A 12669-nucleotide genomic window follows, 5' to 3' on the forward strand; every position below is an offset into this window, starting at 1 on the left:
TACACATCTTCGGAGCGTGGCGGACTCTGCCTAGGGCAGGGGCTGCCAGAACACTGCTCCAAAGAGCTCTCCCATGAGTTTCCCCCCCTCACACCCAACATCCTCCCAAGCTCCATGACACCCACTGAGTTACTGATCCCCAAAGGGGAACGGCCGAGTCACATATGAGAAAGTTCCTGCATCAGAACAAGAATCAGCAGCAAACAACTAATTTTTTGTACTCACAGCCTCCCCTGGACCCTCTATGACACCACACTGAACAGCAGTGCTGTGGCTCTGTGGCCTCATGAGGTGCTCCCTAGCTAGATGGAGGCTGGAGACATCCCACTGAGAGTCCTGACAGAATCCAACAAGGCTGTACGGGGCACAGCAAGGAGGAAGTGCTATGGAACGCGCTAGAGATCCGGTAATTTCTCACCGAGGTTGCCGATGGGAGTGGTGATTGGACACTGGCACAGAGAAGAGGCAGCTGGCTATTGTGGGAAACCTCCGTTGACTTTACATAGTGGTCAGAGGATGAGGCCCTATAGCTTGACAAATGAGAACCATCCACCAGGCAGGGAGAGAAGAAAACTAGGGGGTTAACTGGGAGTGCTGAAGTGGGCTGCAGACCAGACTCGTCTCCAGGTTTATCTTTCTATACCTTGCGGCTCATAACAACTAGCTTTTTTTGAGCTGCCTTTGAGTTACAGACAATTGAGTACCTACATCTGTACATCTCTCTCAGGGACCAGCAAGCAGATACGTTTTCATCTGTGACAAAGTATATATAAACTTTTTTTAAAAAGGAGTAAAATTCTGTCAGTCATATTTTTATTTTATATATAAATAAAAAAACTCTCCCCCCCCCCCCCATCATAAAATCTCCATGTTTTCTACCCTAGGCAGTGTTCTTACAGAATAAGAAATGAAGCAAGACTATCAGGAAAGCTACCCATGTGTAGTTACAATCTATATATTTGCTCAGCTAACTCTCTGAACCCTCATTAGGAGGGTAGAGGAATAATGCATAAGTCTGGGGGTATAAAGTGGAGTTTGAAAGGCCTAGCAAATAACTAGAAGTTGAAAGACTAAATGCACTAGTGAAAGGCAAGGGTGAAATGGTTCACTAGTGAAGACAAAGTCCATAGTCCCACATGCAACACATGGCTGCGGTAAGGGGAGGGTACTGTTACTGAACTCGGTGGCGTGCCTCCCTTTTCACATAGTTATCTAGGTGCAGTTATTGTAAGACTCCATGTGCCTCTTGCTACTAGAAGGGAGAAGATGGCTTACGTTCCTTCTTCCCATCAAAGCAGCAACGTAGCTAGGAGGAGGAAGAAAGTGGTGGAAAGCTTCCTCTTCCTCCTCCAGCCTGTTTTATGGTTTCTCCTCCCTTTCAAGGAGTGCCAGTACCTGTTGCCTCTGAGGCTCACTGGCACAACTCGATTGTGTCACTGATGCCGTACGGTTTTGGATAGTAGCCATGAAACCAATCTCGTTAGTTTCACACTGTTGCGGCTTGATAATGCTATTGAGTAGACAAGGGAGCTGTAGATCCAGGAAGGAAACTGCACTTGCTTTTGTCTGATCCTATGCAATCACAAGGCTTTTTAAAAAGTTGACGCTTGAATCCTACAGAAATTGCTAGGCTACAACATAACTCACTTCTGCCCTAATAAATCTGAGAGTCTCCAAGGTGCCACAGGACTCCTCATTGTTTTTGCAGACGCAGACTAACACAGCTGCCCCTCCAAGACTTTTCACTTGAGAGTGGCGAGCAGCAGAGAGGTTTTGGGTTGTTTTTTTCCCCCCAAATCCTTGTATTATTATGTGCATTAAAGTAGCATTTAAAGTCCCCAGTCAGGACAGGGCCCTGTTGCACTAGATATTGTACAGACATTGTAGAATCGGTCTCTAACCAAAGAGTTTAGACAGGGAGAGGGGGCTACATACCCTTCTTGCTTAGCCCAGCCAGCAGTATGGAAGTTTAAAGCAAATACCCGGAAGATTTAGTTGCAAATAGTTTGCAAGGTAAGGGACTGAGAAAAGGAAAAACATTGTGAAAGCAGCAGTTTCATACCTACGCCCTTGAGAAGAAGGGATGTTAAAATATGCTTATTTTTGTGAACAGGTAACCAGGGGCGGCCCGTGAGCCCAGGCAAACTAGGCAGTTGCCTTGGGCGCCACTGGCCCAGGTGCCCGATGATGACGTCACAGCCATTGACGGCCGTGCAGATGGGGGCGCCGATCGTGCCTTCCGCCTGGGGTGCAAGCTGCCACAGCCGGCCTCAGGCCGCTCCTGCAGATAACAGAAGGAGGGTGCAGGCGGCTTAGTAGGAGCTGGCATTAGCAGGGTTGGGGAACCTTTTTTGGGACAGGGCCTGCTGACTCGCTGAAAAATCAAAGTGAGAAGAAAAAAAAACCCTCTCTGATGTGGCCCCCCCAACTGAGAAGAAGGACACTCCCCACATTCCCCACAGCCTGGGGGGGGGAGGAGCAGCCTAGTAAATGTTGTGTGCTCCAGCCATGCGGTGGGGCAGCAGGGGGGCTGGAGCAACAGCACAGGCTCCCCAATGGGGAGGGGGACCCTGAGCTTCAGGGGCTAGATTCTGGCAAGCCGGGGACCGCATCTGGCCCCTGGGTTTCTTCACCCCTACACTAGGGATTCTATCAGAGGCAGCAGTGCGGGGTGGCAGGTGGGAGCTGGACCGCGAGGGGAGGCAGGTGTAAAAAGAACATCTCTGTGGGATGCAGAGCAGCCTCTGTCTGCAGGGAGCTTGGACACCCCCTCCGCTCCCCCTCACGGACAGAGGCTGCTTCGTGGCAGCCTCCACTGCCTCCACCCCCCGCACTGCTTCCTCTGATAGTTCGCTCTCTGATAGAGGCAGCGGCACAGGGGATGGCAGGTGACACCGGAGAGCACCTCTGATAGGTAGCAAGGAGCAGCGGGGGAGTGCGGGCAGTCGATAGGATTAACCGATACGCCTAGGCTTATCAGTTAATCATTTACTTAACTATACGCTAACATCCCTAACTGGCAGGTGCTTACAAGCCAGTTCCCCATGCACACCAGCTTCTGTCTTGCCCTGCCGTCTGATACAGAGGCAGCAGGGGATGGGGGGAGTATAACAGAGTTAACCAAAGAGCCCAGGCTTATCCATTAGCCATATACATGGGTACACGTTAACATCCCTATTGAGAAGTCAAATGTTAAATGGCACTAAATGGACAATATTATGGTGGAACAGTAAGAGACCACAATTAAAATTACATCAGAGATTTCAGTTTTAAAATCCTTTCAAAGAAAACCAAGTTCACAGAGGCTTATATTAAAATTTGCCTATTTTGCCTTGCTTGACACCTCAGGTTTGATGGAGCAAGCCCAAAAATCTACACAGGTATCAAACAACTGAGCCAAAAGGGTTAAAAAAAGTGCCCAAGCTCTCAAAAAACCAAAACCTCCACACTTCACGGTGCCGTGAAGACTGGCCAGATCTGGGAGAAAACAGACAAAACTGGCAGAGGTGTTCAGCGAATGCTTGCAACCCTGGTACATATACTCTATTTCAAGTCAGGGTAGGCACTGCTTTCACTACCTACCCTGAAAGCTCCTGGCATCATGAAATCCTTATGACTTTTTTTTTCCTAGTTCAGGCACACCTGATAAGAGGAAGGAGACATTTTTAAATCATCCTATAGACCAAGAGCATGCAGGAAGTCAGAGGACCAAAATGACAATACTTCCCTATACCCCAGGGAGTTTCCCTACTAGCTCTGACAGCTGTTTGAGTCAGCAGAAAGTTTTGTGAAAGGTTATTGCAAGGATGTTTCAAGAGTAAATTTTCCCATCGTGATTTGTCGCGCAGTGGTTTACTCCACTACTGCATGGAGCATTTATTTTGCTTAATCAAAAGTAAACCTTGGAGTGAGTGGCTGGGGGGGGGAAGCAGGGGGGGCATCCTGTTCCATTCCATCATGGATGAATCACTGAAGACAACTTTCCCCACATTTCCTCACCTCTAGACAGGGTCAGGAGTCATTACCCCAGTCGCTGGATTGCTTTAGGCGGTGGCATCACACAGTGCTTAAGCTAGAGAAAGTTTTTTGGAATCAAACACATTTTACTCTCCCCCCCCCCCTTTTCAGGGGCACTATTTGTCATTAGCCTCCAAGAACAGCCCTTTAGGGCCTGTCTGACTCCTCCTCTCTAGCCCTGATGCTGGACTAGCCCTCCTGCCCGTTTCAACTTCAGTATCTCAGCTGGGCCCCCAACAGGGGAGACACCCTGCACCCACACCGAGCCGATCAATGACGGCTGTCCCGGCTTGCTAGATACCTGCATTCTCTAGGCAAGGTGATGGGGGGGTCCCCCTGCCCTCCCAAACCTTCCATTCCTGAGAGGGGATGGGGCCCCCTATGCACCCCCATACCTGAGATGGTCTCCTGGTAGCCCTTGGTGAAGAACTGCATGGCAGTGGCTGCCCTCCAGGGGGTCCTGAGCAGCCCCTGCCGCTCGGGGTCCTCGCCCAGCGAGCGCAGGATGGTGGTGTAGGCGGCGGCCAAGCTGGGCAGGTGCAGCTCGTTGTCCTCCTCGCTGCGGGTCCGCTCCTCCTTCCAGCTGTCCAGGCACTGCGAGTAGCGGGGCTTATCCAGGGGCCGGCTCGGAGCGGGCGGCGGCTCCTCCGGCGCGTACCCATTGCAGCTCACCGCCCGCGGCTTCCCGGTCTCCATCTGCCCGAGGGCTCGCCCCGGGCGCCCGGGACTTGGGGGTCGGGCCGGGCAGGAGAGAATCGCGCTACCCCCGGGGACTGGGGCAGCCCCTGCGCGCCGGAGGGGAAGGGGTCCCCGGGTCTCCGTGCGCCCTTGCGCGCCGGAGGGGAAGGGGTCCCCGGGTCTCCGTGCGCCCTTGCGCGCCGGGTCCCCGCGCGCCTGGCCGGGGTCCCCACTCCGGGAAGCGCTGGCGCTGAGCGAGGACCAGCTGCCGGCTCCGGGACTCTGCGCTCGCCCTTCCCGGCACGGTCCCCCCCTTTATAGCGCGGCCGGCTCCTGTCGCGGGGCCCGCGCCGCTGCCATTGGGCGCCCCGGCCCGTGCGTCACGCTGCCCGGCCGCCTGTAAGTGGATCAGGGCGCGCAGGCTGGAGCAGGCGGAAGCCGCGGCTGCCCGGCAGGTTCCCCGCCCCAGGCGCTGGGAGGGTCCAGCTGGCAGCGGGGGCGCAGCTGTGCCCAAGGGGGCGCCGCCTGGCTCTGGCGCCGGAGCCCAGTGCGTCCCCAACCGGGCTCCCCTCCTTGGGCGGGCTGGGTCCTCTCCCTTGCGCTCACGCCGGGGGTGAAAGTAACAGCGCTGGGAGCGCTGAGCTCCGGGAGCGCTGGCACCGGTCCCTGCCAGACGCCTGTGCAATAGGCAGTGAGGCGTTTCCCTGGGAGGCACCTGCCCCGCTGGAAACAAGCATCGGGACCGGGCTGTACAGGAGGGCTGCTTTCTTGGCTACTCGTCCCACCCACGCAGAGCGCGAAGCAGGCAGCAGTCAAGCCCTGCAGCGGCCCTAGGGACACTCCTCTAATCAATTCTTTTGCCTGCTTCCCTTCCGCCCCTACTCAGCCACTGTGGGCTGACATGGGCCCGGACGGAGCACAGCTCTGTGGAGTGGCACTGTGTGTAAGCGAAGGTGGGAGAGCTCAGGTTGGAAGCAGTGGACTCTAGCTTGTCTCTGTCATGGTGAAAGAGGTGTGGGAGTGTATGTTCTACACTCGCACTTGCTCCATAGCTGGCAGTTTTAGACTCAGAGGCTGGTACTGAAGGCTGCATGTGTAGGCAAGCTCCTATTTATGGGAGGACTAAGACTTTGGGCTGGTGATTCAGAATGAAAAGGTGGCATCTGAGGAGCCCGGTTCAGTAGTTTTCAACCTTTTTCATTTACAGATCCCAATAAAATATCAAATAGAGGTGCTGACCCCTTGGGAAAATCTTAGGCCTTGTCTCCACTACTGTGATCAGTCCACTGGCTGTTGATTTATCATGTCTCCTTAGATACAATACAGGCCTGTGGCCAAGAATTTCTGGGGGGGGGGGGTGCCTTTTTTGTAAATGTGGACCGCAAGGGTGTGAATGCACCCCCATGGTCTTCCAAGTGGGGAAATCCACCCCAGCCCATCAGAGCATGGGAGGGGGAGGTTCAGGGAGCACACTACTCCTGCCTTCTCCTGGCTGGCTGGAGCATGCTTACTTCAAGGGGGGGGGAGGCTTTTGCACACCTCCTGCATCTGGGCCTGCAATAAATTGATCTCTGCACCCTCTCCTGTCAAGGTGGGTACTCCAGCAGGGTGAGAAGAGTAGCCGGTGTCGATGAGAGCACAAGCGCCGCTGGCCTTACTGCACACAAGACACCATGGTGAGTACACTGACTGCAGCTATGCAAATAGCATAGCTGATGTCATGTAGAGCTGATTGACGGTTGGGGTTAGGGGAGACAAGGCTTTAGACATAACCTGCGGACTCCCCAGGAACCTGCAGACTGCAGGCTGAAAAGAGGTTACTTACCTGCATCTGGAGGTTCTTCAAGATGCTTGGTCCCTATTTGTATTCCAAAGGCAGACATGAATCCCAGGCACCCGAATGATGCACAGCGGCATGCACTGACACACGTATGTTGTTCTCACAACTGCAGCCGAGGCTATAAGAAGCATTCAGGACACCACTCCAGGCAGTGTAGGCAGCAGCAGAGGGGAGGGAGAAAGGTACTGGAATCCAAATAGAGATCACACATCTCAAAGAACCTCCAATTACAGGTGTGGAGTCGTCTTCCTCTTCAAGTGATGGCCCCTAATCCCTATGGATCCAAACGTGGCTGCACGGCAAGCAATGATCAGTATGGAGCGTGAGGACTTGCGAGAAGTCACAGTCTGCGGTACGGCTCCGCCTATGGCTGCATCAGGAGCTACTATTGAGGCCAAGCCATAGTGAGACGTGAATGGAAGGTTGGAGCTCCACACGGCCGCCCAGCAAATGTCCCCAACCTTCATCCATATGAAGTGAGCAGCACCGCTAAGTAGTGGAGGTATATTAGTGTAGTATTTGCCAATGCAGTGAGGTCTATTTGGAGATGGGCTGCGCGAAAAGGGATGGTCACTTGCAACATTCAGCAAGGGCAACGGAGTTTGGGCGAAACCTAGAAGTCATGGTTGCACTAGAGGCAGAAAGCCCATGCGTGTTGGATGTCAGGAAAGGGCAGTGGTCTGGTGCCGGTGGGAGGCGAGAGATTCATGATAGAAGAGTAAGAGGTAGATACACTGGATGAGGTGGAATGCAGGCATCACCTTAGGAATGAATTTGGGTACAGGTGTAAGGAGGCCTTGTCCTTGTAGAAGATTCAGGGGGCCGGGTATCAACCATCACGGCCAGTAGTTTGCTAATTTGTCGTGCCGATGTGATGGCCATCAAGAAGATTGCGTTCGCTGAAAGATGGAAGAAAGAGCACATGGCGAAGGGTTTGAAGAGTGACCTGGTGAGGACAGAGAGCAATATTAAGGTCCCAAGAGGTAGATTTGATCACCAATGGAAAGGCTCTGAACAGATCTTTGGATATGTCTATACTACAGAGTTTTTTTTTTTTTTGTTTTGTTTTCAGAACAACATTCAATTACGTCCAAACTGCAATCGCATTCTTTCGGGGGGGAAAAATCGAAAGAACTGAAGGGTTTTTCCGACATTGGTAAACCTCATTCTACAAGGAAGAAGCCTTTTTCTGAAAGAGCTCTTTTGGAAAAAGGTGTATGTGGACGGGGAAGAGGGAGCTCTTTCGCAAGAAGAGGAAAGAGGAAAAAGCACAGGTGCCCTGGTAGCCACTCCGTCCATAGCAATCACAGCTTACATGCGAGATAGCGTCCATTCAGTGTGGACACACTCTTTCGAAAAAGCAGATTGCTTTTTGATGCGCTTTGGCAGTGTGAACACTCACTTTCATAAGAATTTTCAGAAGATCTCTTCTGGAAAAGCTTCTTCCGAAAGAAGCCTGCAGTCTCTAGACAGCCTTTGAGGAAGAAAATGGTTGCGTGTGTGATAACAGAGATACTATCCATTGTGGGGAAGAAGGGACTGGACACCATCAGGTGGACCTCAGTGGAGTTCTGGGGAAGGGCCAACATTTTGAGCTGCATAGGAATGGATAGGGAGTCCCATGGATAATGGTGGCCATGAAGTCAGTCAGTGAATCGTTTCCTTTTGGTCCTGGTAGACAAACACCTGCCGTGCACTGGGGCATCACACACCAGGGTGGAGTGTACCCTGTCTGTGTGAGAGCTCTATCCAAGCCATGAGGTTGACTTAGCTGAGGTGCCAGAGGCTGCCCTGCATCTGTGTGAGAAGAGAGAGGTGTGCGCAAAGGCAAGGACAAGTGGAAGGACAGAGAAGGTCTGTGAACCAATATTGGCGAGGCCAAAAGGGGGCTGTCAGTATGGCCAATCTTGCACAGGACTTCCAGGCGGTGGAGAAAGGGTGAAATGTTAATGATGGCAGTTCCTGGTCCAGGGAAGCAGGAAGACTTTGCACCCTAAGTCCACCACCTTGGTTCCCCTAGAACAATAAAGGGGGGACTTTGTGGTTCTTGCTGGTTGTGAAAAGGTCCTCGTGGGGGCTTCCCCGCCTCGGAAGGTCAGAGTGGAGTGTGAGATGGCGCATTTCCATGTCAGCAGGACCTACTGCACTTGTGGGAGTTGCGAGCACCCACAGACTATTGCTGCCATGTTGTTGCAGAACAGCTGAATGCCAAGGAAGTGTAGGAGGGGGAGGAAGGCCCAGCAGGGGAGACGGGGAGCCATCAACTCCAGGACGTTCATGTGAATCCTGGCTTCCCATGGGAGCCAGATGCCTGGGATCGCGTCACCATTTAGATAGGAGTCTCCACCGAGGACGGCGTCCGTGTTGAGAATGGGAGGAGTAAAGGGGCTACCAACCAGGATTTGAAATGGGTTGGTACCCCCAGTGAGGGAGGCCAGAATAATCCAGGAGAGCAGGATGGGCTTCACCAAGCAGTCCAGATAAACAGGGGCCACATCTGAAAGCAAAAGCTGGTGAACATGGGCAGGGGGCTTCATGGAGTGCAAGCCGTCAGGCGGCGCAGGATGGAAAGACCATTGGCAGATGAAGGTGAGCGGGTCGATGCATAAGGTCATCATGTCCAAAGCGGGGGGGGGGGGGGGGGGGGGGCAAAGTGATCCACTGGGAGAAAAGCTCAGACTGTGATGAAGTCCAGATGCGCACCAATCAAGGCACCCTTCAAAGGGTTGGAGTATTGCCCCTCTCCCTGTTTGGGGAAGGAGCACTGGAGCATGTCAGACCGGCTGCAGGATGGCCTCATGGATGGGAAGGGCGGTCCAGGAGGGTTCCTGTGTTTGGAGGATGGATCTTGGCGTGGGGTGTCTTGTCTTCTCATCAGGAGAAGAGACAGAGATTGGAGTTAGTCTCTTGTCCAGATATAATGAGGCTCCATTGGGCACCAGCTGAGTTGATGGTACTCCCAGTAGTACCTTTTCCTCCCCTTCCTCATCAATTGAGGGAGCCATGATCTAAGCAGGGGATGGCTGGTACGAAGTCATCTCTGGTATGGGTCCTAAGGGAGACAACAGGGCTAGATGTATGAGTTCCATGGGTACTAATGGCAGGATCCTATGCCTGAGGATAGGGCGCTGTGCTCTAGCCATCCAATCTAAGAGAAGGAGGCAAAATAGAGGGCTCTGGCTCCAAGAAGCCCTTGGACTCGGAGGATAGGTCTGGCTGCGGCAGAGCGAACGATATTGGCCGTCCACGGGGTGTGGAAGGGGCTCGCCTCTCCAGCTGGAGCAGCAGGGGCTCATCTGCCAGAGATAACCGAGCTGACAACAGAGGGTCAGAAAGGAGAGGGGAATCTGGGGGTGGCAGCCGAAGCTCCAGGCAACGGAGAGGGGAACTGCACGTGGCAAAAGGGAACACTGTTGATGGTATCGGTGCTGCAGGTGGCAGCAGGGTGGGGATGGTGCAAGGGTGGTGACGGGGGCTGGTAGTGGCACTGGTGCATCATGCCAGTGGTTCTCCTTGCCCTCCATCTGGGGCATTTTCGGAGCTGAAGGAACCAGGTCAATGTAAAATTTCTTACCCGACCTGGCTTGGCTTGGGGAGACAATACTGTGTTTGTGAGCAGTCCTGCATGGGGACCTCCCCTTGTGTCGATGGCCATGCTTCTTATGTTCTTGGTAGGGCTTGTTGGACCTTGGTGGTACCAACAGATTCATCACCCTGGGGGTAGGGAGTGGGGTGTTTGCCAGTGCTGATGGACATTGCTCAATGGCTACACTGGTCCCGAATCCAATTGCACATGTAGGTGCATAGTCTCTTCCACAAGGAACTTGCAGAGATCAATTTCCCTAACGTCTGACTTGCAGGATGGGAACGAGCAGCAAATGGTGCAGCAAGCGAGGACGCGCCCTTCGCCCAGGCAGCATAGACGTCACTGGTGCTCATCGCTCACAGAAACAATGAGGAGTCCTGTGGCACATGGAAGACTCATTCATTCATTTGGGCATCAGCTTTCGTGGGCTAAAGCCCACTTTGTCTGATGCACGAAGTGGAAACCTCAGTTTGGCAGTGCCACAGGACTCCTCGTTATTTTTGCTGAAACAGACTAACATGGCTACCTCTCCGAAACTTATTGCTCGCAGAGAAAAAGTGCAGGCACAATGCACAGTTTATGAAGCTGACGTGGTGGGGCATAAACCCTGGAGGGAGACCTCCCCAGCAGTAGACTAATAATAATAATATATGGAGATATACCTATCTCATAGAACTGGAAGGGGCCTTGAGAGGTCATTGAGTCCAGTCCCCTGCCCTCATGGCAGGACCAAGTACCATCCCTGACACATTTGCCCCAGATCCCTAAATGGCCCCCTCTATGTCCATTAGTTAGAATGAACCTAACTAATTACAACACTACAAAGAACAAGAAAACCACAACTGAGAACTATGTACATGGAAGAATGGACAAAGCACTTCCTTAGCGAGGCTAAGACTATGGAGGAACAGGGATTCAGACTCGGGCCATGCAGCAGTAAGAGGGAACTCAAGCAGCATCACTCCGCATAGCCTCTGATAACCTCAGCTGCAGACGTGAGACCGATGGACAACACACACAGGTTAACCGACACTGCTACGAATTGTTCTGATTCCAAAGCATGGCACACACATAGGGACCATCGCTAGAAGAACAACTGTTCTATGATAACTACTAGCTGTCACAAACCCCTGGCTTAGATATAGTCTGAGGACTCCCCCAGGGTCTGCGGACCACAGGCTGAAAACCAAACTCTGATGTACAATATCACTTAGAAGAATGTAAATGTTGAACTCCAGAAACTTGGCAACCCCAGAAAATGCCAGGTTAAGGTAACATCTCTGTTACTTCCAGACAACCATAAATTTGTCCTCTTTGGGATGCCATGAGAAATTTTGAAGCAAAATGCAGGACAATGTAGCACTTTAAAGACTAACAAGATGGTTTATTAGATGATGAGCTTTCGTGTCATCTAATAAACCATCTTGTTAGTCTTTAAAGTGCTACATTGTCCTGCATTTTGCTTCAACTACCCCAGACTAACACGGCTACATTTCTATGAGAAATTTTAGCACCCTTACTTTATGCTTTCATAATAGACACTTCCACTATATCTGTGTGCAGCACAAATAGACACGACTCCAATTTCACATAATCCACAAAGTCCCACCAGATTCTTATTACTGTGCTCATAAGGACCTACACAGATACATTGATCTGACTTTATTACTTGAGTCCTGTACAATGAAAGACCAACATAGCTTGGGAATTCATAGGCTTGGCCTATACACAAGTTTTGTACCAGTCTATGCCAGTAGTGAGATTTTTTTTAAACCATTATCAATTATACCAAAAATAAGCATGCTTATACTGAGTATCAATTTCCTTCCTGTATGGGAATAAGCTATGCCTGGATACGCATACACATACTAGATCAACTGTTTACTTCAAGCAACATAACTTCTGGATTTAGACAAGGCACTAATGTCACCTTTCCTGAAGGTTCCATAATGAAATTATCCAATTAAGAACAAGAAAGATTTTAAGAAGCTGGAAATGAGTCTGAGGGGAGTCTCAGACTAAGCAAGAAATGGGACAGTGCTTACGTTCTTTATCCATCATGATTAGCTACAACCACACTGAAGAAAAATGAAACTGCTAGGTGGAAACAATGACATACTGCTAGGGCTTAACATTCTGGAGGGGCAAATCCGCTGATTCCCTTCAGTACACATTTTCCCTTGTTTTATTAAACACAGACTTACCAAGTATGTTACTGGCTTCCCTATAGGGGCAGAGTTAAGGTTATCCAAATATATTATGGGGAAAGGGTCACCTTCACTCTGCATGTCCTGGTTTTCAAGTTCTGGACAGGGGGGCTACTAGTTGAATAATTTTCTTCTAAGGGAGGTATGTGTGTCAACTAACGTGACACTTCTTGATTTACTGATATGCAAATCTGGATATTTAAAAAAGTGAATATTCAAGAGTACAGGGAACTCGAGTATTCAAGAGAACAGAGTGTTGTTGTGCAGCTGCAACCTTAACAAAACTAAGTGGAAATTTAAACCTCACTCTGTTCTAGATATTTGTGCTGGAGAGAAGGAGG

The 12669-nt window shown here is 51.3% G+C and overlaps 1 protein-coding gene across 1 annotated transcript in view; it reads right to left on the reverse strand.

Annotated features, from left to right (window-relative positions):
- The window catches only part of GCH1 (GTP cyclohydrolase 1), a 41282-nt gene extending 36262 nt beyond the window's left edge, over window positions 1–5020 (reverse strand). The window contains exon 1 of the mRNA XM_006120119.5: window positions 4413–5020. Coding sequence (XP_006120181.3) covers window positions 4413–4713 — 301 coding nt within the window. The 5' untranslated portion in view covers window positions 4714–5020. The remainder of the gene's footprint in view (window positions 1–4412) is intronic.
- Window positions 5021–12669: the final 7649 nt, after the last annotated feature.

This window comes from Pelodiscus sinensis, chromosome 5 (genome assembly GCF_052426305.1).
Source record: "Pelodiscus sinensis isolate ZL-2025 chromosome 5, ASM5242630v1, whole genome shotgun sequence".
Classification (NCBI taxonomy): Eukaryota; Metazoa; Chordata; order Testudines; family Trionychidae; genus Pelodiscus; species Pelodiscus sinensis.